At 45.7% G+C, this 26,384-nt stretch overlaps 1 protein-coding gene across 1 annotated transcript in view; it reads right to left on the reverse strand.

The window, feature by feature from the left end:
* PDLIM7 (PDZ and LIM domain 7) overlaps window positions 1–26,384 on the reverse strand; it is a 138,516-nt gene that overhangs the window by 73,810 nt on the left and 38,322 nt on the right. Inside the window, exon 2 of the mRNA XM_078653207.1 lies at window positions 9,648–9,799. Coding sequence (XP_078509333.1) covers window positions 9,648–9,799 — 152 coding nt within the window. The remainder of the gene's footprint in view (window positions 1–9,647; window positions 9,800–26,384) is intronic.

A 26,384-nucleotide genomic window follows, 5' to 3' on the forward strand; every position in this document is an offset into this window, starting at 1 on the left:
AGTGGAGTCCTGCAAAATTTTTGATGAGGATTCACCTAGAGTCCTATATATTTATTGACCGTGGCCTGATTGGGAGACCCCCTGAAGGGTTGGGCGGCCTTGAAGAAGTGGGGGTTTGAGGTACGGCCCAGCCTGTGTCCCGCACGCTTCTGCCATGCCTCTGTCACTCACCTGTGTGCATGATCGCTCCCATGCTCTAGTACTGATACTAATGTAGGGCCCGCCTTTCATCCTCCATCATGAGCTGTATTGTACTGTAGCTGCAGGAAACCATTTTGATTATTTGACCATTGCACTTCCTTGGGGTCAGAATTTGTTTTGAAGTGGCTAGCTTAGCTGACAGAACAAGCTTTGGGGAAGGCAAAAGGTCAGGCTGTCATCCTGAGTTCTGATTATAATAATAATAATAATAAGACAATTTATAAGGTGTATGGCTACATCATTTGGCGTGTCCCAGCGCGGGTTTCATCACTCCGACGCAAAAGAACATTTGCTGAAAAGGCTATGATTAAGTTGATAAAAAAGCAAGGTTTTAAGATTCTTGCGGACGGATAATTCGGATTTTTCCTGCCTAAGCAAGAGCGGGAGAGAATTCCATCGCATGGCTGCTAGATACCTAAAAGAGCAGCCTCCAATCCGAGCTTTTTTCACCCTGGCGATGCAGACTAAGGAGGCCACCACTGATCTCAAATTCTTGTTAGGTAAGTAGGATGCAATCAGCGGGTGAAGATAACTTAGGCCATTGTTAGTTAAGGATTTTGTGGCAGTAACACATGCCTTTAAAGGAAACCCGTTTCTTCAGTGGAGCCAAAGAAACTTCACAATTGACTTAAACATTAAAGAAAAGTCCGCAGTGAACAACACAAATAAAATAGTTGCTTCCTGCATAAAATGCATCCAAGAGGTAAAGAATTTTGCATATTCTAAAGAACTGTAAGCAATAGGTTTTAGACAGCTGCTCTGTCAATCTACAACTAAAAGGTCAGTCTGAGCTGAACCACTCACGCCTAAGTGTGAAAAAACTCCATGATAAAGTGCTCTGACCTTCTTGTATTCCTACGGTGAAAAGAACATGCATCGGAGGGTGTTCCTTCAGTTTTCTCGCCTCTGAGATGTGGAATTATCTTCCCCTTCCACTCGGACAGGAAAAAATGTAATTATCTATTCGAAAAGAATTAAAAACTTGGTTGTTTAGAGTGATCTGATTGGCTTGCTCCTTTTAGAATGTTTTTGGGCCCTGCATCCGAGAGTGAGCCGTGGCACATTTCGTTAGAAGTAACTAGGAACTTTACAAACTATTTTATTATTATTATTGGCTAATCGACAGGAGTCTGAACAAGATCCTAAGAAGATTGGAGATGGACCTCTGTATTGCTCTCTGCGAAGACTGGATATATAGTGGACATTTTGAGCCTGTGCTGTAAAGTCTTTTCTGTAGGCGCTGGATTTTGGAATAGTATGATTTACTATTCCAACTTCAGCCTACGCAACAGAAGGGAAGGTGTTGGAATAGTAAATCTACTATTCCTTAGTCTCTAGCGCCATCCAGCGCAAGTCGTTGTAACGACTTGCATTGTAATGGCAGCGTCGTAATGGCAGCGCGGTGTAAAGCCCGCATTGTCATGGCTGTCTCCCGCAAGGGAGTGACTTAACTCTTCCTACAGGGTACCTGCAGCACTTAGTACTTTGAGGTCCAAGCAATTACTTGACCACAATGTAAAATTACTAGACTTTAATAGACTGTAACAGTATCCGATCCTAACTGCAATATACTTGACCTCAGGGGACTATAAAACGTTGATGATCTTCATCTGGTACTGAGATGCAAGTTGTTTTCGATCCCCAGTGGTCCTCCGCTCTGACCAAGTCCCCAAATAAACTGAAAAATTCCAGCGGGGGCCAATAGAAACTCACGAAAAACTCATCTGTACTGTATTTTTGGGAATTTGCACTATTTAAAAAAAATATCTATCAACAAACTCAAAAGTGGAATTTGAGAAACTGTTCCCGGTCTGAGCCATCGTGACCGATCTGTCCCTGGAACTATACCTGTGAGCCCTATCCACCTCCAGCCATTCCCATACCCAACTCACTGCGAGTAGACTCCTTCGTTGAAGGTTCTCAGCACTAAGTGTAGCTCTGGGGCTATCCGCAGTACTGAAGCCTCGTAGGCTAGCATTGACCCATCTCTAGCAGGCAATGAGAGCTGACTGAGTGAAACCAGAGCTCACGTTTCCCATGTTCATTGCTGAGTAGTTCATTCAGTCCTGGTTTTCCCCTTTGTATTCTGAGATTTGTAGTCCAGCTGATCCGATTATGAAATCAGGACTATAACTCCAAGAAGGCAAAGGGGAAAACGGGGACTGGATGAGCTACCCTAGTATGGACCTGGGAAACCTGAGGGTTCTGGTTAAACGATCCTTTTTTTGTGTTCACCGACTCGTGAGCAGCAAAACAGACAAATGAACAATAAAGGTGTTTCTTTCAATATTTCTGGAACTAAAAAGGCTACCGACGAAACAATTTCCACTGTTGTAAATGCTGCTGTTCGTCTTCTTGCTTTCTTTTTTATTCTAATCTGTTCACTAAAGAGATATTTCTTAAAAGAACACTCTTAAAAGAAATATCTCTTTAGTGAGCAGATTAGAATAAAAAAAGAAAGCAAGAAGACGAACAGCAGCATTTACAACAGTGGAAATTGTTTCGTCGGTAGCCTTTTTAGTTCCAGAAATATTGAAAGAAACACCTTTATTGTTCATTTGTCTGTTTTGCTGCTCACGAGTCGGTGAACACAAAAAAAGGATTGTTTCTGGAGTAACTCACACTACCTTCCCTAAACTAGACCTCAACTACAAGACAGTAGCAAACTTTAAGAGTTGAGGAGACTTCAGAGCTCAAGTTTTGCAGATCAGACCTAGTATCCAGCATGGTAGGCAGAAGGTCAGAGCTTTAAGTGGGCCGGGTCTCAGACCCACTAGAAATGAAAAACAGGCATTGAAATCAATCAATATTGTGCCCTATATTCATTTTTACTGGCAAAACACTGATCGATATCTGAACAATTACTGTAAAAACGTTAGTGTACCCATGTCAGAGATTCAGTTCCTGTTTATATTTCACATATTTTGAATGAATGAACGAGTGCGAGTTTTATAAAGCAGATGGCTACTCCTGTAAGAAGTGTCCTAGCACCGACCAGTCAGGAGCAAACTGAAGATGCTGAAGGAAGTATGAGCCTAAAAAGGCTAAGTCTTGAGATTTTTGCGAAACTGAGGCTTTGACGGAGATGTCTCGGCTACAGCGGAAGGGAATTACTTAATCTTGCACCAAAATACCAGTCAGGTGGCACACTATAGGGATCATAAAAATGTACTTTACATATTTAAGCCACTCCATGAATTAATCAGCCCAGGTCCATTTTAGAGACACTTCCCCATACACACTTATTGCATCCTATTTAAAGCTCTGCAGAAGGTACCACATGTAGTTTCACCATTAATGCTAGTCTTTGGACACTACAATCTATAGGATCTTGGAAAACGCCTGTCTGTGTGTGTGTCTGTGTGTGTGTCCCGTTCCTGCGCCGTGTGGAGGAGGCTCTGTCTTTCATGCAGCGCCCCTTTCATGCCGAGCCAGCAGACAGGGCGGAGGCAAAACCAAGACAGAACAAAAATAACACAGATGCAGGAAGAGGGGGGTGGTTGAAGAGCAGGCAAAGATAGCTGCAGGGGGAAGAGGCAGAAAGGGAGCGCAAGCAGGGAGATTGAGTTGAAACGTCGAGAGAGCAATCCGACAGGCAGTGCTTAATTTGTGAAAAAATAAGTGCTGGGCCTTGTCAGGAAGCCACTGCAACTTGAACCAAGCATTGCCCCTGTCAGCACTGCCAATGACAGTACCTACATAACTACTATCACACTCCTTCAAGTGTGACAATTCAGAGTATCCCAGTCCCCCAAAGCTATAAGAATGGCTTGGGAGCAGATAGTAGTCATTTTAAAGATATACTGAATTGACAAATAACTATTGTTGTGCTCATCACCACGTGACAGACCATTATGAGTGGATTAATTAATTGCCCGTGCAAGCACCAGTACCCACCAGCTCAAATTAAGCACTGCAGACAGGGACGGCCGGTGATGAAAGAGGGCAGGGAGAGCTGCCAAGTGGCCTCAAGTCATGTGTGAACTTATCAGCCACTCCTGGCTTTATTAATTCAAAAGGACAATGCATGCTGGGACTTGGAAGGACAATGCCTGCTGGGACTTGGAGCCCATGTTTACAAACTTAAGTGAAACCACAAAGATAGGAATGCAGTTGTCTTGGCAAGAAAAAGATATGGCTGGCAGATTTGACCACATGAGACGAGGTCAGCTCCTGTGAGGTGGGCAGATGGGGTACAGAGAAGGTTGGAGGAACAGACAGCGAATAGGCGGGGCACAGGCATGAAGGGCACTGGGCAACTCAGAAAAGACTACAGGACTACTGAGGGTCTGATGCAGGGGCTTCTTAATAGTGCAGCAGGTGCAGTGTCACCAGGGTTTGGAGTGTGAGGGGCCTCCCGCACGCCACTTATAGCTATATTTTCACTAACAAACCAAGTGGTGAGGACCGGTTATTTGCCATGGTTGTATCCATGGCAACCATGCCACACTACAGGGCCTGGAGCTGAGGCGCAGGACCGGTAGGCAAATATCCACTGCGCCTCCAAAGGACGGAAGCCGTCAGGGGACATGAGGTCGGCCGGGAAGGGAAACGCGTGCCTTGCGTTCGAGGGAACGGCACATCTCAGGTTCAAGAGAACGAGGCACCTCCCCACAGAGAGCGGCAGAAACAAACAGAAAGAAAAGGCTGGAGGGCGTCTGAGCTCACCTGCCTCATTCCAGGAGTTCCACTGAGCTTAGGCGGATTACAGAGGTAACCGAGGGGCGGCAGGGCGCTGCCTCCCTCCCGCCCCCGACAGGTGAGTCAATACGGAGGCAGCACATCATGACATCACCCACTTGTGATACTGGAAAGTTCCACGGGGGTGTGTGTGCGAGCGCGCCATGTGTGGTTAGAATGAGAGGGCCCGGGGCGCGGGCATGAGGCTCGGCTCCGGAAGGATGAGTTCACATGTCTGGTGACCCAATAACCTCTGGCGCATCGTCTGGGAGCTGAGGGGGTGAGCGAGCCTCTGCAAACCGCAGCGCTCGGCTTGCACTGTAGGACACCGTTTAGCGGGCAGAATCACCCTGCTGTGCTTAAGGCGCTTGATCCTTAATGTCTGGGAAGGTGACGGGGTCATCCTTGGCGTGGGAAACCCATCCAGTGCAGTTTTATTCGCTTTCTGAGGTTCGCAGCCATGCTTGTACAACGAGAAAAAAAAGACTGCAAGTACCAGAATGTAAAGGGAAATAAATAAGCACTTCACTCCCAATATGGGGGCAGCTTATGATAAATGTCTGTCTAAGTGCCCCCCTCACACTTGCTCCGTGTGCCTCAGGTTCCTCACACTTCACATGGGCCTGAGCGTCTCCCATTTTCCATGTGCCCCAGGAGCCTCACACTGTTTTCCTATGTACCTCGTGCTTTTCACACTAGTCTTTCATGCGCCTAAACCCCCTCACCAGGGCTTTAAGTGGGATGAAAAAACTGGGGGGTCTCTCAAAGGGGTGTGGCCAATGTAACCATGGGAGTGGCTTAAAAACACATACGCAAAAAATCTGTGTATATCATAGTGTGCCGCCTGACTTGTATGTTGCTGTTTCTGTCATTGCATCCAGCTATATGAAACAAGAAGTAACATCATACTTACAAGTCAGGACTATTTGCTTTGTCAATGGTTGTTAGTTGCATAAGATAAATAAGCAGCAACTATGGCTTGTATATAATATTGAAAACGCTTCCAATTAAAGCCCTGGAGATACCACAACAATTTTGCTGCTCCTGAGTTTCAAAAAGAGAAGGGAAATCCAGAGAAAAATGACTCTTTAAAGGATTTCCCTTCCCCTACACCGCTCACCTGGCATGACGGTATTTCGTCACTTCTCCACTGGTGAGAAGTGAGCAGCGCACATCTATCGGGCTCTGTTTTGCACCCTGTCACTTTTTTCCAGACTGCAGTCTGGAACAAAATGGGCCGCCTGTGCCAGGGTACAAAACAGAGCCTGATAGAGACCCGTTTCGAGGCCCCTTTAAAAAACTGACGGTGCTCAGACCCTGTCCACTTAAAGCCCTGCCCCCAGGGCCGGACTTGCCGTGGCGGGCACCGGGCATTTCCCCGGTGGGCCGCCAGAGTGGGGGACGGTTTTGGGCCCCTGGGGGCCGTTTTTGTTACAGGGCTGTTTTTGCAGCATAGCTGCAATATCAGCCCTTGTAACAAAAACGGCCGAAACCGGCCCTGGCAAAGAGTTCGGCCGCGACCCCAACCCCCCGGGGGGGCGCCGGCCGAGCAATTTGCCAGGGCTGGTTTTGGTTCCCAGTCCGGCCCTGCCTGCCCCTCACACACTCACTGCTCATGTGCACCAAGCTCCTCACACTGTCTTCCCTGGGCCCCAAACTCCTCATAACATCAGGCCTCTTCAGTGATGAGGGTCCCAACCCTTGATGCCAAGGATAATGGACAGTTGTGAAGTATGGTTCCCTCGGGGGTTCCATGATTTTTCATGATGCCCCTGAGCCTCGTACTCCTTTCACCTGCCTCCTCATTTCAGATCTGTGTGCCCCAAGTGTCTCGCTATTTCAGTCCATGAGCGTCATGCCAGGGCCATCTTAGGGATTTTGGGGGCCTGGGTCGAATATATTTTGGTGGCCTCTGTTCGGCACAGCTTTGAATTTATGATACAATTTCAGCTCTTTTATGCAGGTCACCGACAGTGCACAAGCTCTCTCGTCCAAATTCTAAAGTTTTTACATCTAATATTCAGGGATAGTAACTAACATTAAAAATACATTAAAAGGAAACAGTATTTAAAACAATCCGTTCAATAATTATTCAAAGTCATCAGGGCAAAACTCTCTGCAGAACGGAGCTAGCTGTATCAGGAGCCCCTCTGATAGGCTGGGGCCCTAGGCCAGAGCCCGCTTTGCCCGTGCCTTAAAACGTCTCTGCGTCACGCCCTTCTGGGTGTCTTTGTGTGTCACGCTGTCCATCCACACCTTGAGTTAAACACACCCACAAGGGTGAGGGTGCTGTGCAAAATGTTTATATAGGGAGGTGGAAACAGACACACTGTATCCAGCAAAGAAGAAGAGAAAAAGAGCCCCACAGCAGTGCTGGCTCTGAGGCTGGGGCAAGGGAGAAAGAAGCGAGTGTATAGAGACTGCTGTGAGCCTTGAAGAAGCACTCTGATCCCCGCTAATTTCTTCATTCAACGCCCTACGTAGCGACAGCGACACATTGGCCCATTGCTGGTACTGCAGGGGGCAAATGGAGGTTAGAAGCAGCACTAGGCCCAGTGAGAAACCTTTGGGGGCCAGCCAGGCACAGAAACAAGATTCATTTCTACCAACAAATATGTGTAAAAACCTGTTCAGCTCAGTGATACGGGGACAGACAGTCCATCAGACCCCACAAGACCCAGAATGCACCTGGGCTGGTGGCACTGAGCCCAAGCCCTCAACTGCGCACCATTCTAGGAGACAAGGAGGGCCCAAATCCCCCACAAGATAACCTTAAGGTTTAACAGGTAATGTAATTTCCAAGCCTTCAGCTGTCCCATCAGAGTAAGCTCGAGATGGGGGCCCAGTCTGGTCCATAATTAATCTATATTTGGTTCTCACAGGGATCCTGAGAGACATTCCTCTGGGGCACGGCAGTTGGTGATGCAGTTCCGGTGGTGGCTCAAACAGTGCCTCGGACTCCAGTAAGTCTGGGAATAGTATGTCTGACCATGATAACAGGATATTACAATTTGGAAACTCCCACATAACCCTAGAGTTCAGGAACAGTAATTATTTTATGTGGTCCCACCCCAATCCAAGAGACCCTTGCCACCCGGAAAGAAAACAGAGGGTCACTTACCGTCTGTGCTTTAGGTGGGGTGACTCTGCAAAAAAACAAGATACAGTGTCGAGGTCAGCAGGGGAGAGCACCATGGGAATTTCACTAAACCAGGAAGCTCATGCAGGCCACCAGTAGGAGGTGGTGTATTAGAAGAGACCAAGGACGCCCTGCTTATCTCCCGTGCCACAACATAAGAACGTGCCTCTGCTCGTCACTGGTGTCTCGATAGAGGAGGGCCAGGTGTGGCCCTTGCCCCAGATCCAGGCGCGGCACATGCAGGTAAGAGCGGTGGAGCCGTGTGGGGGGGGATTTCGAAAGACGACGAGGGAAAATCCATTATCTATTTAATTTTCCTTTGTGGTCGTCTGTTGAATCACCCTCCCCCAACCCGGCCCCACCGCTCTTACCTGCACGGGCCGCTCCTGCCCAGATCCATTTATCTTGCCCCGATTCCCACCCTTGTGCTTCACCACCACAGCTGTTGACTGTTGGTGTGTGTCAGCTATGCCACAGAGAGAAAAAAAACAGGCAACACACATTGATGTACCCAGCTGCCTTTCACTGCCAAGCAGCAATTCTTTGAGGCAGTAGCCTACATACATATATACGTAAGTGCGTGTAAAATATAAACATATACATTTATGCACTAACATTTCAACATTTTAGTCAAACACATGTATATATTTATATACACATATACATCTACATATATAAACATATATAAATGTACATACACAAGCATGCTCTTTCCACAGTCCTTTGTAGGTGGCCCTACCAGTTTCGTCTGTGGGCCAATGTGTGCCCCCATAAATATCCCTTCTTGAGATGCCAGTGATCCTTGTTCATAGGGACTCACCAATATATACCAGAAACTTGGTGTGCCCCTCTCAGCCAACTGCTGAGAGTGTGAGGTCAGAAGCTGGATCTAACCCCCCCAACACAAATGGTCTCACCTCAGTGGCAGCCTACACTCAATATCTCTCAGCACCTCCACTTTGTGAGGTCTCGTCATCAGATCCTCTCCTTCCTCACAGCACACCAGCTGCGCGCTTTAGGTTGCCAGTGCAACCTTTGTGGGCAGAAAATATTATATCCTGTGTCAGACTTTCCTTTTACAAGTTGTTATCTGACGCCTTACGCCAAATGAAGCACACAAAGACTGCAACTCCCAGAATTCCCAGAACAGGAACTATAAAATCAGTTTTACTGTATGCTTGTGCAGGTACTTATGCAATGCACAGCAGTGCAAACAGTAGTGCTAACTTTAGAATGCGGAAACTTTTTTGCATTGATTGCTGACTCGAGCACTGCACCAAAATCCCATGCTTAAGATGTGGAATTACACACACTACGTGTTTTTCCCCTGGGCAGTTGTCCTTATGTTGAAATTAGTCCTGGAGGATTTTCCTAAAGTACAAATCTTGCACAGTGAACCACTGGTTGTAGCGCAACACCTATTAATCACACTAACATGGCTTTTATGTGGCCAATGACATCATATGCATGCAGCCCTTCTAAATCTGCCACTGAGCACATTTACCTCATATGGGCAATGCTATGCTTCAGGTTTTCGTGCAGCACTGTGTTGCATGAAAGACTGGAAATCTAGGCCTAGAATCCTGCTGACACGGAGCACTCTGGAACCCCAATCCCCAAAACTCACCTGCTCAGGCTGAGGGAGAGTTTGTCGGTGCAGGAGCGGATCTTGTTCTGCGCCTCGATGTGTGTCATGGAAGAGGTGCTCTCGCCGTCGATGCTCAGCACCCAGTCCCCCACATTCACCCCAGCCAGCTCAGACTTCCCACCGGGGGACAGCTAGAAAGAAAGAGAGATTGAAGCAGGGTTATTTCCGCACCCCCAACAGTAATGCATTAATTGCTTTTTATGACCAGCTCAGGGCAATTCATGGAGCACAACACACCATAAGCTAACAATATTATCACAATCCTCGTCTATATTTAGTTTATACAAGCCTCGGGGCCTACTAGTTCTCCTCATTTTATGGCAAGACAGGATGCTAGCATTATGCATAAATCCTTTTATTGGCCACTTCCAAGCAGCAACCTTTAAAGATACATACTAGACCGCAGTATGACAAAACAGATCCCCTCTTTCTCCTACTGTTGTTTTCTGCCACTTACACAGTCTTCCTCAGGAGAGCCGGAGGGTTATTCAGATCTATGACATAAAACGTTTGAGACTGTTTATCTACACATACGGAGAGGAGAAACTGTAAACAGATTCTATCCAGCTGCTAAACTATTGATCCATTCCTATGAGATTTTGATTCTTTAGTTCCTCCTTTTTCATTTCCCACCTCCAGCGCTCCAAGACTGTCATTCAGTGACATACGGCGCTAACTAAAAGAAACAATATTAAATATGTACCATAAGCAGAAATGGCACCTGCTCCGCTTAGGAGTTCGGCATAAATAACTTTTGCTGTTGTTTTGCCTATATACTTGTAACTGTCTTTCAGCTGGTAGTAGCCAGCTCTACGGCGGTGCGCTTGGTGCCACTGCACCGGGCGCTGACTTCAGGGGCGCTGTGTTGTCAAATACATTGTGGATTTGAAAGCAGTTGCTGCAGCGTTCCTTGCCTCCGGCCATGTTCAGGCAACAATAAAAAAGTCAAGCTCACTCTGGTGATTAATGGACCTTCTAGAGAGAGATTGAGTTTTGTCTAGTGGAAGTTTTAACTTGTCATAAAATAGCACAGAGGGTTAATACGCCTGCTGCAAAGAACGTGTACCATGCAGCTCACAGAAGTGCATATACTGTAAGCAGTTCCGTGGGTTACTGCATTTGCCGCAGAGATCCTTTTGCTGCTTACAATTAATATCCTAATATAGAACAGTGAGCTTTTAACTGTCATCAAAGAGCTGCATGGAAACTGCAGGGGATAGGTTAGAGCATTACAAATTTTTCCCCCTGTCTTTCATTATCCAAATGTTCATAAAAGGGTTATTTTGGGTAGAAATCAATTCTTATTAGTAAAGACAACTCTCAACCATAGTGGTACGTTTTAAATTCTGAATTTTTGCTACTCCAGATCAAGCACTCTTAAACTATACAGCCTACTAGTATGGGTGACATGTGACTCTTATAACTTGTAGTCCTCTTTTTTATGTAACATTTCTTATACACTGATTTACATGTGTGATTCATTGTCTGTGTAACGTGTGTGATGTAAAGTGCTCTGACACCCAGCACTGGTATGAGTAGCGCTATAAAAGAAAAGAATGTGAGAGAGAGTGGTGATGGATACTTCAGGGTCACTGTTAAAGGATGGTGGTGGGGAAATTTATGGCAAAGGAGGTGATGGGGGGCACCAACAAACATTGTCACACAGGACGCCACCAGCTCTAAAGCCGGCCCTGCTAATTATATTTTACAGACAGCCTCGCCTTTTGCCTTTCCCGCTGCTGTTCAGCAGCAACAAAAATGAACAAAAAAATGGTTATAGCCATTGCTGAACAGCGCAGGCAAATCGCTCCCCCCACCCCCCACACAGTGAGATGACGCAAATGCCCATGGGTCACAAGGAATGTGCACATATAAGTCATGATGCCCCAGCATGATGATGTATATGCGTGAATGTGTCACCGTGCACTCGCACATGTACACTATGACATGATGGCCATTTTGTCCATTTTTATCCCCTTCAATGCTCATGACGAGCTCAGCTCGTCATGCAGCACAGTGCTCGTGTGCTTATGACGAGCTGAGCTCGTCATGGCCACACCCGTTTTCATTGCTGTCCAGCACAGGAGAAGAATATCATCAGCAGCGATGGTGTTAAAATTTGCTATTCCAAGATGGCGGACGACTACCTTGGAGTGATAAACAAAACATAATTTACAGGTCCTAGATGGTGGACACCCACCTTGGGGTGATAAAAAATATAAAAGTGCAGTAAAGGCTATGTAGGGAAAGAACGGCCTGGTTGCAAATTGTAGCTTCAAGACCCTCCTGAAACAGTTAAAAAAAATTCTAATAAAAAAAAAAAAATGGAACGCAATGCAATGGTGCAGGGGAAACCAAATGGGGCGCGGTGGAGAAAAGAAACTAATGCCGCTGCCGCCAATGGTGGTGTGCAGGGAGCAGAGGAGGAGTTCCAGATGGAGGAGCAGGAGGAGTAGTAAAAAAGTTAAAAAGCAGAGACGGACAGGGAGAATTGGGGGACGCAATGGGCGAGCCTAGGGACGGTGGGAGAGCAACACAGAGAGTGTGTGGTGGAAACCGCACACTGGGTTGCGGTGAGGAGAGCAAGAAAACACATGCATTTTCATGGATTGCTGTACAGGAAAGGGATATGCAGACGAAGGCGAAGGAAAGCCATCAAATAAGAAGCAAGCAGATCAGATTGACAGGAAAGCCAACAAATGATGTGCAAGGGGCTGACTCAAAGTCCAGCGTAAATACTGGTATTGTACACAATGGTGTTCAACAAACACGTATTGGGGGTTCTGTAGGCTGACCTAAAAACGGCTGTGTCGCCCGAAATGGCATCCCAGAGTGTTATATGTAGTAAGTGTGCATCTGTCATGCATGTCTGGGCATCTCTGCCACCAAGGCTAAGTCAGAAGTATCAAAGGCGTATTAGCACCAGCAACCAAGGTTGCTAATTTTCATTTCTTTACTCGAGCTTTAATAAGGCACAAAGACCCACCCGGTGCTAGGAGCTAATGTTACATGCCCCAACACTTGTGTTATCACGCCCACATATACTTTTGATTGACCATTCTTTTTGGAAAAAATAGTGGCCCCGTTTACTCAGTTTCATGGGCAACACTACCCTGGTGGCACCGCCATGCCCTTCTACGGGTTCAAGGGCCGACAGACCCCCTCAGGCAGGGTCCGGGGCGCTGGAGCGCTGTTGGCTCGAGAGAGTCTCTATCCAAACACTCACGGTCCAAAGCCTCGCGGACAAGTTTCAACAGCACGCAGCAAGTCTTTAAAAGGCCGCGTTTCTGTCCTGGAATTCCTGGCGCCTTGGCTCACGTGTCGGACGAGGCGCCTTAATTGCAGTCTCCGCTCTCCGGGCAGATGAGCGAGGCTCGCGCACGGACGCCTCACAGGGAGGCGCACGTGCCGAGGCCTGCGCGCGTGAACCTCGACGGCAGCGCGTCAGGCCGGAGGGGGAGGGGCTTCGGGGCCTGGTTCCATGAGAACTGATGAATTGGTGCAGCAAAGAGAGAGCCTCAAGCACCCATGGAATATTACTGCCTGGCGGGCAGCAATGTTGTGGGCCCCATGTAGCGGGATCCTCAGAGGCGGGAAGGCGCCCGCCAACAGCATACGGGCTTCGAGCCCCCAGTGGCGCCTCTGCGTGTGATTTTTAGGCGGCACACAAGAGGCCACGGATAAAACTGACTGGGCCCCTATACTGGGTGATCATGAAGACTGCGCATGTGTGTATTTATACATTTTCTTTAACTTTCGTCCGGTCATCATCCTCGTCAAATACCATTATTTCGACTCTGAAGAGTTATAAAAGTACATCATAGCACATCTGATTATAAGCGCAATAAAAGTACAAAATTAATAAAATAAGTGTTTGATAAAAAATACAAAATTCACGAAAAAACGAATGAAAAGTCAATAACATCATTGACCAATGGGCCTTAATTAAAACATGTATAATGTCCCCTAGTCTTGAAGGGTCTAATAGTACTCTAAAAGACGGCTAGCATATTGAGGGAGTGAGCTTCAAAGGGGGTTGGAATACATCAGCCATACATAATAAAAAAAATAACCGGAGTAGTATTGTTTGCATATGGTATAAGGCATGGCGGGATAACCCCCAATTATTTCCCTGATGGAAAAACACCTCTATTGGTGGCCTAAAAGAAGGGTTCTGCAAGGGAGCACTACGCAGTCCAAGCAGTTAGTATGTAAAAACAGAGTAGAGGATTGCCACAGGGCACTAGCTATTGCTAAATGTAGTAAAGTGTACTGTGCAGTGTATATTTGTTTCAAAACAGCGTTAACATGTATGGAACACTATCTTAAAAAGTGCTTGGCCCAACAGCCTGTTGTCCAATATACCATATTGCACGTAGGAGGTTGGAAACACAATATACGACACTGGACCTAGTATCTGAGTTGCAGATTCTCAGAGCCAAGTGGCATTTTTCAAAGTGAAGGAGACAGAAAAGGGCGGCGCAATCCAGCATGAGCGCTGCTTCGTGTAAGAAGAAAGGACACGCGATGGGCGGAACGCTGAACAATGTCAAACATTCACCCCCAGTAGATATCTGGGTCTAAATCCATTGTTTATTTGCTCCCCGTGCCATGCCATTCCAGTTCAGATCCAGCCATATGCAAACCAGTCTTGACCCTGTTCCCCATGGGAACAGTCCAGCCCGAACTGCCAGGTCAGGTCCTCCCTGGACCGGAAACCAGCATCCTGGGACCAGTTTCAGGGTATCTCCCCTCATCAGCCAGGCTAGCTTGAATCCAGTGGCGTGGTAAGCAAGGGACTCACGTCTGGGCATACCCTTGCCCGCTTATGGTGAACATAGCAAACACAACAAGATGATGGACGGAGTGCTGAAACTTTTCAACCACTCACCCCCAGTCAAGAGATCTGGGTTTAATCCATTTCTCTTTTGCTCATTATGCCACTGCGAAATGGCACTGTCCCTGGTAGAAGTAGAGGAGGATGGTCCAAGCAAGCAGGAGGAGCAAGAGTCGGGAGAAGGTTGGCGCCCAATACTTTGGTACGGGAGGTCTTGATGTTGAGATACACACATTTAAATCTTTAACTTCATCCCCCAGTAGATTGATGAGGCAGAGGGCTGCATCCAGAGGGTTGGTGGGGTCCATAGCTCCGAGATTGCTCGATTGCAAGATCCACTGGCTGAAGAATTTCACACCTATTTGAGCACTCAAAATCAGGGAAAGATTGCCCAGACACACCCTCCATGCCCTCAGGAGATTTTGGATTGATCTGCAAGATGGGGGTACGTGCAGGCTCAAGTGAAAAGAAAGGTAGTACGGGGAGGGTGATGCAACACGAGCAGGGTGTGCCGAAGGTTTCCTCCTAAAAATATCAGGTGTTCAGCATACTTTCGACCTCTTCGATTAAAGATTCAATGTCAGTAGTAACAGTTTGGAGCCACTTGCTTGGGTTGCTTGGGCCAGGTCTATTGAGCAGTACTGTTCGAGGGGCTAATCACAGTTTTCCTTTTCCCCATAGTGAGCAAAGCGCACACAGCATAGCAAAAGAAAATACTATATAAAAAGATGACCTTTAAAGCACTACACAGCAAATAAGGTGCAAATGTAACAGGTACAATACCTTAGAAGACCAATAAAGTGGGTGCTTGATAGCATATGGGCTAATTTGGATGAAGGTCAAAGGCAATGGCCCTGCCATATCCTGGCTTTGACAGGCGAGGACAGGCCCACCCTTGTCCTGGGCTCCGCCTGAGCCCATTCCACACAGCGGGACTGCGGCTGGCACTTCGTAGCGTGTTACGGGATTCCCCAACCCTTTCTGCAGTCTCTCAGCAATGGAGCCTCGTGGCACTGGGAGAGCAGGAATACAGAATCCTCTGGGGTTGGTGGTGTCTGTGGGGGCTGGAAAACCCATTGCTGCCAAACATGGTGTCCCGCACAGCATGACTGCTGCAGGCGCTTTGTAGCATGTAACATGATGCCCGCCCCTTCCTGCAGATTATCAGCCATAGTGCCTACTAGCGCTGCAAGAGCTGGAATACAGAGTCCTCTGGGGGTCGCTCTGGTCCCAAAACCCCCTTGCTGCCAAAAGTGGTAGCCCTGTCAGTGTTCTGACAGCTTTGTACCACCACATATTTTCACATATAATTACAACTGGCACATCTGACTATTTGTCTGTGCTCTCTGCCAAGGTTTCGATGAGCATGTATTCTGGACCACTTTATGACCCCCTGACGGGGACTGTGTGAAATTTTACTGCATTTGGCCTGAACTGCACAACTCTCAATCGCGGCCCGCCCACATCCTGGGCACACACAGTTACATAGAGGCGACACTTTAAACACCATGCGCTATACAGGAACAATATACTGCATGAACAAACTACAGAAATAGGCCATCCTCGATAAAGCAGATACTCTTAGAGAATGCAAGAGTAAGGAGAATGTGAATTGCAAAGAGGAACAACATTATTCTTCCCAGCCTGAGAGTGCAAAAACATGAGGAACCGGCCTAGTCTGTCCCATGCCTCCACGCCTAGCAACGCCACTAGGAGACCCTGAGCAGAGAGCATGAAGGCTTGGATACCCAGATGCAGATGGCATTAGGACCGGGAAGGCATGACTCGTATTTTAATGTCCCACCTGGGACAAACATTTGGAAAATCACCTTAAGCTGGAATTTTTTTCCCTTATCAGTGCATACTTTAAGCAGCAAATATAAGGAAAAAACAATGTAAACAGTGTTCTAGAGTTGCCGTAATAATCCCTGACTAATAATTAAAGTAAACAAAGACAGAAAGGCCATTTTAACAAGCATTGACAGAGCCAACAGGTCTCGACTTTGGGACCTATTGGCCTTGCCAATGTTTTTTAGCCATGATTGCACAGCATCCTTGATGCTGTGCAGTATGGCAAAAGAAATTTAAAAACAAGCCAGGGTTTTTTTCTTCCAGTTTAGTAGTTTCTGTCTTTTCTCATTTAACATACATTTCTCTTATTAGTAATACTGAGGAGCATTGCTATGTACATTGATCTGCTGGGTAAGAAAGAGGATGAGCTTGCACACTGTCAATGGCTATAACATGTTTAGAAACTGTACCACTGCAGGTGATATGCGAACAGTTCTACAAATTGGCAAGTAATAATTTGCTCTTCATGGTTTGTCAATGGCGTACTGTAGCATGTATATGACAGAAGTGCAAGGTGATACTGTGCAATGTTATTAATAAAGACAAGTTTAAAAAAAAAAGAAATTTAAAAACAGTATTTGACACGGATAAATGCACCAGTTTGTTGGATCAGTAACTAAAAAGTAATAAAAGAGGGAAAGCGTTTTTTTCTATAATTTTTTTAAGCGGATGGGAAGAAGCAACCTGGTGGGGGGACGGGAGCAAACACAGTGGAGGATGCAACACAAGGGGGCACGGTGGGCAATGAAGGTTGAAGTAACATGGCCCCAGGTGGGGGGGAAAGCAACACGTAGGGTGTGGGGAAGCAACATAGAAGTGGGTGGTAGGATAGCAGACAACACAGAGAGAGCCAAGTGGAGCACAGGGGGGCAATTGGGCGATCAAGTGCTGATACAGCATAAGGGCTGGAATAACCCTGATGGTAAAAGAACCTCAGGACTAGAAGGTGCTTTGGCAAGAGAACATCGGAGGATCACCAACGCTAAACCACTGCAAGATGCAGATGCCGAGAGCACAGGACACCAACCACATTTCTCTAAGCAGCCAGGAGAGAAATAAGACTGGAGACAACGACAACCCGTGCACCAGGGGTAGGATGAACCCCCATAGCAAAATCACCAAGGGCAGGGAATCCAAGAGCACCTGGGATGAGGGACCCCAATGCCGAGAGCATGAGTCCTGGGAGTCCCAGATGTCAGCTGGAGAAAGTAGCAAACCCTGGTATCCACCCCCCTATTGACCTTTGCCCTCGTTGTACCACAAGCGGGAGTCACTCGTCGCCATGAACCACTACTCACGCCAAGAGCATCCCATTGCCTCACCACACCCTAAGGTCATGCCTTCTCTCCTCCATGCTGCTGTCTGTCCGCGGCGACTGCCTGCTGACTCACAGCTGTACAGCGGAATTCCTGGAACATAACGTTGTATATGAACAGAAATCCACACCGATGCTAAAATGGGTAACGAGAAGCAGATGTGGTGCTCAGAGCACTCTGGAGGGGGATGGGGATTGGACAGAACTAGAAGAACATCTCTCCTTAGCCTGAGCAGTCTCAGAGGACCCAGCGCGGAGGGCCATCGCCACAATATGGCCGCTGCGACGAGGAAGGCGCGGCTGCTGAGACGGTCACCCCTGCGCCTGCCAGGGTTGTGCTCTGCTCGAGTAAATGTAGATTTCAAGTGTACCTTCTTCCCCCTTCATGGCTCTGACATTAGCAGGAGTCAGGTGTTGGGGGGGGGTGGGGGGGGATCCAGACTAGAGTACTTCACAGAATGGCAGCTGAGCTGCCACTGAGTGGTGATAGGACGCGTGCCATTCCCACCCACCCTCAAAGTGATGAGGGGGAAGAACTGCCGATGGAGTGGTACAGAGGTAGGGCATTAGCTCAGATATTGCGGTCACCAGCTCCCCCCACCCTCTGCCAGCTGCCCAAACCAAGGTCGTGGGGGGGGGGGGGGGGGGGGGGCTGGGCACAACAGTGCACTGGGCTCTGCCTACACAACCACTGACAGGAATACAAATGTTTAATGGAAAATTATTGTTAAATTCCGGTCTCACTGGGCCCCTATGCTCGTGGGCCACCTGGGCACCTGCCCAGCGGGCCTATGATTAAAGACGGCACTGGGGGAGGGAGTTGGAGTGGGCACTGGATTAGAGCTGCGTTCACCCACCTCCGCCAGGGACGCACACACATCCTTCGATCAATCACTTTCTCAAATAATGTTGCCCACTAATTACCCGAGTGTATTCAGTCCTATGTCATATATTATAAGTACTTATTGCAGGGTGTAGGAGAGATATAGCATTGATGATGCACCTTACCTCTAGCCCCTTCAGATGTCGTGAGAGATCAGTGGGGAAAATAAATTAGGTACAGGTAAGGGAAACGGACAGTAATGGCCACGAGGGAAGGGTTCTACCACAATACTTAAGTTTTAATATTGACCTGCACAATATCAGCTACCAAAATACATGCAAAGTAAATAGGATTTTTAAAGAACTGCAAAGCTATAGTCCCCTACAGCTGATTACTTTGACGATACGTTGGAAGTCAATAATAAGTGAGCGGTATATGCACAGGTAGATATTAACCTCAGGAATTTGGCATACAACCATCAGCGAGGACCCCAGAGCGGTTAATGCTGGGGTTATATTTGCTAGCAAATATCAATTTTCGTAATTGAACCAAAACACAGAAAAACATATTGACACACATAATGATACTCTAGTCTAGAGACAGTGCATTCCGCTACATAAACATTAATTGATATAGACCACATACACAGGTCACACCATGAAGATATCGGGAGCGGGCATCGCTCACAAGCTTTCTGCATACCATGCTTCCAAACCACGCATGCCCAGTTAGCAACCACTCTCAAAGCCTAAAGATGATTGCCATGGGGTCAATCTGACTCAAACCTGTGGAGGTGATCACTATAATGACAGAATCAGAAAAGGCAAACCGTTTATAACCACGGCTTCCGCCAGGCCACACAAACAAAACACTCAATAAAACCCCTGCAAACCTTACAAATGGTACCAAAAGCAGGCAAAGACAAAGCACCAAAATGCATCGCTCAAGGTACTTCATCCAACTATGGCCGCCTTGGCACTATTCATGGCGGAGTGACTGCAAATTCTAATAAAACAATGCAATACAGTGTGATGAGGAGTATAGGTTAAAATTAGGGCTTCCAGTTTTATGTTATTTTTTTGTTTGCTTTTGTACCTCAGACTGTATTTATGCTTATTTACATTTTGCTCATCTGATCACTATTTAGCTTTATTTAAAATGTGTATTGTGGAAAAAACGAGTATATTTCCACAGCTGGTTAACTGATGAATGTGGCTGTTATGTTTTTGCACTACAGACAGCAAAGTATATAGTACAATATGCTCATATAAGGCCCCAGCTTTATAAAGTCACATACGCACAGGTACAGTCACAGAGGGAAATCTCATTTGCTTTGTATCCCTTCCTGCTGGCAATCTGTACAGAGTAGCCTGGTGGTCATGAGGTGACAGTAATGACAGTCACTCAAACACAACTTTTTTGTATTTCTAGTTTTTAAAAAGGAATATAGACGGTGAACACAATGTTTACATTCTGTTTTTATTATGTGTAAAAATCAGTAAAATTGGAAGCTTTTGTTATAATCTCCCCAGATTAATGTTGACTATTTGTAGTTTTGGCACCAGAATCTTGACACACTAGTGTTTTTTCAGTTAAAATTAACGTTGTCGTTTTGTCTGATGTAACTCACCCAACCACCCTAACCCCACAGCCTCACCCAATAATTTGATCCCTCGCATTTATGGAAGCTTTTTAGAAAGTACCTATATTTCATTAGAAACGGTTTTAAAACTACAAAAAAGGAAATCGAAGAGTGCATTTTCTGTATACATTGCAATTTGGTTGCGTTTTTGAAGTTTGTACATTTTCTAATGCAATTTGTACTTTTTTTCTTTCTTATAACAAAAGACAAGCAAATGGATAAGCGAATTGAAGGAACACACGATATTGAACAGAGGCTGAGCAGCACAGGGGAAAATCCTTCATACTCATCAACTCTTTGTTAATAAAAAAAAATCTGGAAAAGAAATGTGATATAAGCAAAGTGAGTGCAGTCCGAAAAGTGGGTGGACATTTGACGAGATTTATTTGTGTAGAGATTTCAGTTTCATTCTAAATTATCGTATTTTTGAATAACGACCAATATATGTCAAGGTCATTTTGAATATTTTAGTTTAAAAAATAACTCTTGATTGGGAGCCTACAAATTAACGAGGTGTTCAGAAAACACAAACAGAAATGTATATACTCATATTCTATGTCTAGGAAACGTTATACAATAAAAAAAATATCCAGATCAAAACACTCCTAAAAAAATCACCCCAGACCCACAAAACCCCTCAAACTACAGACACATTTTGAACAATCCTCTCACCTGAAACAACAGAATCACGCACTGCTTTGAAAAATCTGCTCTTTAACTATGTAATAAAGTTTCCTGGGTGTAACATAATCGGGGTAAAAGAACTTTGTGTGCATTAAATTGTACGCGTAGTTTAGAAAAATCTCTTAACTCGTATGCAGTGTTATTCTCAACACTGAAGAAGTGACCCCGAATTAACCTAACAGGACTAGTCATTCAAAATGTTGCTATTGTATGCTACATACCTTAATCTTATCAACTTTTGGCTCTCAATGTCTGGTCAAAATCACGAATGCATACAAGTGTGCTTTAGGCCAATGAGAATCAGGCCACCATATGCATATGTTACAAGCAGATGCTCATACGTAAAGGCAATATTTGAGGATCCTTATAATACTGCCTGAGTTCGCAATTCTGTCCGGGACTCACCAGAGGCTCTCTGCGGTTAGAGGAAGACGATGCATGTGTTGCTCACCCAGACGGTGTGTTGCTAGATGCAGTGCACAGCACGTAGCTGGATACCCTTGTAGCCTGGGGCCCATTGACGATTCATTCTATGTAGACAGTTACGGGGGGGTGGATCAGCAATCGGTGAAAGCTGATACAGATGGGTTTTGGAGCTGTGGAATGTAGCGAAAAGGAGTCAAGAATCTCAAACTTGATCTTACCCTCTGCACTTTCAGCTGATACCATGATTCACAAGGAAGAGGCGTGGTCGGGCATATAAACTACCCTTAGATAGTAAAATGTTCAGCAAACACTATTGGAGGTTCCCACTATAAGATGAAGTACGTGTCTTTCCAGTGATGTCGGTTCCTGTTTAACCCATATACAAGGGAGTCAATCATGACGGAAAGATGCTTCTCCACACATTGGTTCCCTATTTTTCATCCGATCATCGTCCACTTACTTTATATTTTTGTCCCTGACTTTGTATCTGGATTCCCCTTGGATTCTTCTCCTCAGTCCATTGGTGAGGCTCTTCTCGCTTCCAGATGTCAGGGGACTTTTAGTTCCTGGCTTATCTACTTCAATGTAATATTCTATATTATAACTCTTTTCAGCACCTACGATTTCTTGATAATCTCATTAATAAACTAATTTGGCCTAATAAACTAGAGCTACATCAGCTTGGAAATAATTTCCAAAACAATATGCTTTTCCCTATTAGTTATCCTAACCTACATGAATGCTGTCAGAAGAACAAACCGTGGAAGACGAAGAATCAACCGTAAACTAAACAAATTTGTGTGGCACTCTAGCTGGGGCCCCACACTCATTGAAATGGGCATTCAACAGTGGGTAAGTAAAAAGTTATGCGATAATGCTTTACTGATATCAAAACTATAATGGTTAGAGGACCAATTACTTAACAAACAACATATACAGTTACGCAAAAGAAAAGATGGTACCCACAAAAGAAATGTCTTCAAAGCAAAAAGGTTTTGTTGTGTCAAACAATTTTTACATAAATAACAGTACAATGCAACAATCAGTACATAAACGAACTATTCGTGCCCACAATGTTACACTAAACAAACATATACCAAAAAATGTATATAGAATGTGACAAAAAACGATGGCTGCGATATAACAATACAATAGGATTTGTCGGTATTTTGTGGGGACCTTCTTTTCTTTTGCTTAATTGTATGTGTTGGTTGTTAAATAAGTGGTCCTCGAACCATTGTGGTTTTGATATTGTTTAATGCCCCATGTTCTGGGTAATAGAGCAGTCCCTATTGGGTGTAACCTTAATGCTTTACTGAGGCATGACTTTAAAGCCTGAAGTCAAAAGAATATTACAGACTTAGTTTTTCACTGTCACACACTACAGCACATCCTCAGAATGTCTTTATGTCCAAATATCCGAACACTGACCCGTTAGCTTAGCCTTCACACTCACAAGACTATCCTTGAGACAAAAAGGACCAGACTTCAAATTAAAACAGTAGGTGGAAAACGATGGACTGGGATGTGACGCTGAGCGATTGCATGTGGCTGTGATTAATTCAGGCATTTGACTTCATCGATTGCTGCAGATACTTGTGCCTTCTGCACCAAAGTCTGCATGTAAAGGCAATTAGAGGGCATTTCTCCTCTGTAAATTTTGGAATGTTTGACCTACCGCAGGTGAGCAGACGATAATTAATGGAGAGTGATTTTTAAAGCGACAAATCGCCATGCAACATAGACCGCATGACTCAAAATTCCAATATCTGAGATTACAGGAATTGCCACACATAGATGAGAATTCACAGCAAAAAGCGTTTGAGCACCTCAATGTGCCCGTGCCCAGGAAGCTGCCCGGCGGTGGTAGTACGATCTAGCGAATTAGTATCCACCTTTTCCTTGTACCCCAACTGTGATTCCCATCCCCCTAAAGACAGAGTGAAGATCCCATCTGGGACTCTTTGGAAATCCGGCACAGGCATCCACTGGAAGGAAGGAGGGCGGTGGGAACCTTAAAATATATTATAATATAAATTTAAAATATAATAAAGAAACACTTGTCTGACAACAGGACCTCCTGCTCAGGACCTCAGCGCACTGCAGTCGGCCACCAGGAAACTCCCTTGACCAATCAGGGCCCTGCTCTTAATAGCATGAGAGCAGGGCCTGACTGATGGGAGCAGCCTGTCTCGGCGCTCCATAGCGCTATCAAGGTCTGCAGTCAGGGTCCGATTGGTAAGGTGGGCACTTGGGCAATGGCCAAGGGGCCGGTTTCCGAGTTCCATCTGTGGGCTACTTTTTTGGGCAGCCTGGGATGGGCGATTTGGGTGGTGACTGTGTTCGGATGCCACCAGTGGATCAGAGGGTGCCTGAGTGGCTGGTCTTGAGGCAGATGGGTATTTCTAATATTATTCTTAGCATAAAGGAAACCTTGTTTCATTTGGTTTGAGGCTGCACCCGTTATACAAAATTGTGTCACATTGTGTTACTCGTACTAGTCTACCCACCTTCTGAAAACATCAGCTCTCAAAGGACAGTCAAGGAGCTTCATATTTTTAGGTTTGATCTCAGCCAAGGCCTTTCGATTTGTTTTTTTGGGGAATTTTTTGTCTTTCTAAATTTATATGGTCAATATAGTTAGTTATAGGGGTTTCTAGCCAGCTCTCTTCATCCATTGGTCTGTTATTGTGTCATTCACATTTTCCTTCTGCCCATTCCAGCATGAGGAAATGGTTCAGCCCACTTCAGCCATTGGCTAACTTCACTGTGAGTGACGGCATTTTGCCCTTTCACAAGGAGTACATCCACATACAAAGTGCCAGGGGCTACTAGGTCAATTTGTGCTTTTGAGACTTAAGTACTCTTGCTTTTAGCCAAAGTTTTTTTTTTTTTCAATTGTAGATTCATGAAGGCCCAGCAACTTCTCCAACAATAACGTTTTGCAAAAATCATGACAAAACAAGCATTTGCAAAGCCAAAATTCCGGCAGCCAGCGCCAGACTTATTGTCTTTGTGAATGCTTGTTTTCTCTGGCAGTGATCAGACCTGAATTGCTCGCAGCAAGGAAGCTAAGATAATGTAGATATGTGTTTCCAGAAATTCATGGCAGTGAGACAATGATTGTGTTTTTGGAACATTTCTGCTGCTTTGGAAATACAGTAGTTACAATCGAGCTGCAATGGTAGTCATGAAGCATTGAAAATCTTGAGTGACTATAGTCTTCGCTGTCAATCATGTCACAGAGGCAAAGCTGGCAGTGACAGTTGTACTGCATTGACAATGCTGCAGTCACAGTGGCGCTGCGTTGGCAGTTGTGCCATATTGGCAATGCTGCAGTGACTGTCGAGCTCTATTGGCAATACTGCAGTGACAGTCGTGCTGCATTGGTGACAGTCAGGCTTCCCTTTTGATGCTGTGTTCAGCGGTGGTTTCTTTGTGAGGGCGAGGGGGCATGGGAAACATCCTTTACAACGGAACCGTTACAAAGCGGTACCGTTACAACACGGGATTTACAACGAAAGTCGTTACAACGACTTTCGCTGGAGGGCGCTCTAGGATAGGGTATAGTTTAATTTACTATTCAACACCTTCCCTACTATCCACGGGGACTGGAGTTGGAATAGTAAATTAAACTATTCACTATCCAGTGCCCCCCAACGCAAGTCGTTGTAACGACTTGAGTTGTTAATCCTGCGTCGTAAAGGTACGCGTTGTAACGGTACGCGTTCTGTGGTATATAAATAAATAATACCGGATCTAGGTTTGACTGGATATAGTAATAACAGATAGCTCAATAAATAAGAGTCAAGATTCGAGGTAGTAGGAGTTTGCAGGTTTAATACAGCATAAGGACAGGAACAGGACAACCTGCACAGGAATGGGATGGCAGCGCTGCCAGGGGCAGGATCGGAGTCGGCGTAACATTTAATAACAGTGCACAAGTATATATACTAAAACAATTGCATTACAGTACATACAATAGGCGGAGCAGTGGGTGTGGTCAATAGCAGTCGCGAAAGATAAGGGTGAAAGTAGGTGTAACAAGAGGCGTGAACATAGACATGTGATGTAAACGTAACAGAATATGTCATAAAAATGGGGCGGAAACATGGAGGGGGCTACCTAAGGAGCTGGAACCTCTAACCTAGTGGTGCGCGCAAACTGACAATGACGTGTTACTAGGAGAAGCTGGGGGCTATGACTTCTGCGCTAGGAGCAGAGACTGAAGTCTGGAGAGTCAGGGCGACATGTACCTAAACACTATCTAGTATCTGATGTTTAGAGAACATGTTGATAGAATCCAAAAGTTATCGGGGTAAAGGCTAACAGACACTAAGACTGGTGCATGCATTATTCTACATGTAGTGCGTGTTGAAGAATATTAAATGACCATAAATACAGTATTTCTCTTACATGGAGACGTAAAGGCTAGACCATGACGGAAACTATTGATGCGATTCAGTAGCTTAGGAATGCAGAGAAGGAGGGCTGGACTGATAACTAAAATCATAACATACTTTTGGCAGACTAGTAGGCAGAGAGCCAGGCCGAGCCGGGCACTGTGAGGCAGGAAGTAAGTGAAGGGTCAGGAATACAGGTGGGGGCTGTATCGCTCCTCAGCGAGGGCTCAGGAGACAGGAGCTGAATCTGGTGTCCGGGCCCTTTTGAGGCCTAGAAACGGGGATTTTACAATGAAATAACGTGCACACTGAGAAACGTGGCAACGTAACTTTACATAGGACTAATACTCGTAGCTTTCACGAGAACTGGAAACTGGCATACTAGAGATGGACACAACTGTAATTGCGTCTTTAATCGATCACGGAGAATACATATGCATATTAATCATGCACATACAACATAGGATGGGGAACACGTAGGGACACAGAACATGGCAAAATTTACTTTTCCACATTCCCTCCTTGTCACTACGTTTCCATCAGGAAACATCAATATTCATGATACCATCTATCATTTCATACAGTATCATTTGCTCGTCTCGAATTTTCTCGGGACTGGATTTAGAACGGGACTTGGGACTAGGAATACAAGAGGTAGCACAAATGCCACAAATCGCAGGGCCACATTGTATACAAAGGCAGCAACTGAATATGATCGCTACTGCAATACCTAGA

This window comes from Lissotriton helveticus, chromosome 7, assembly GCF_964261635.1.
Source record: "Lissotriton helveticus chromosome 7, aLisHel1.1, whole genome shotgun sequence".
NCBI lineage: Eukaryota > Metazoa > Chordata > Amphibia > Caudata > Salamandridae > Lissotriton > Lissotriton helveticus.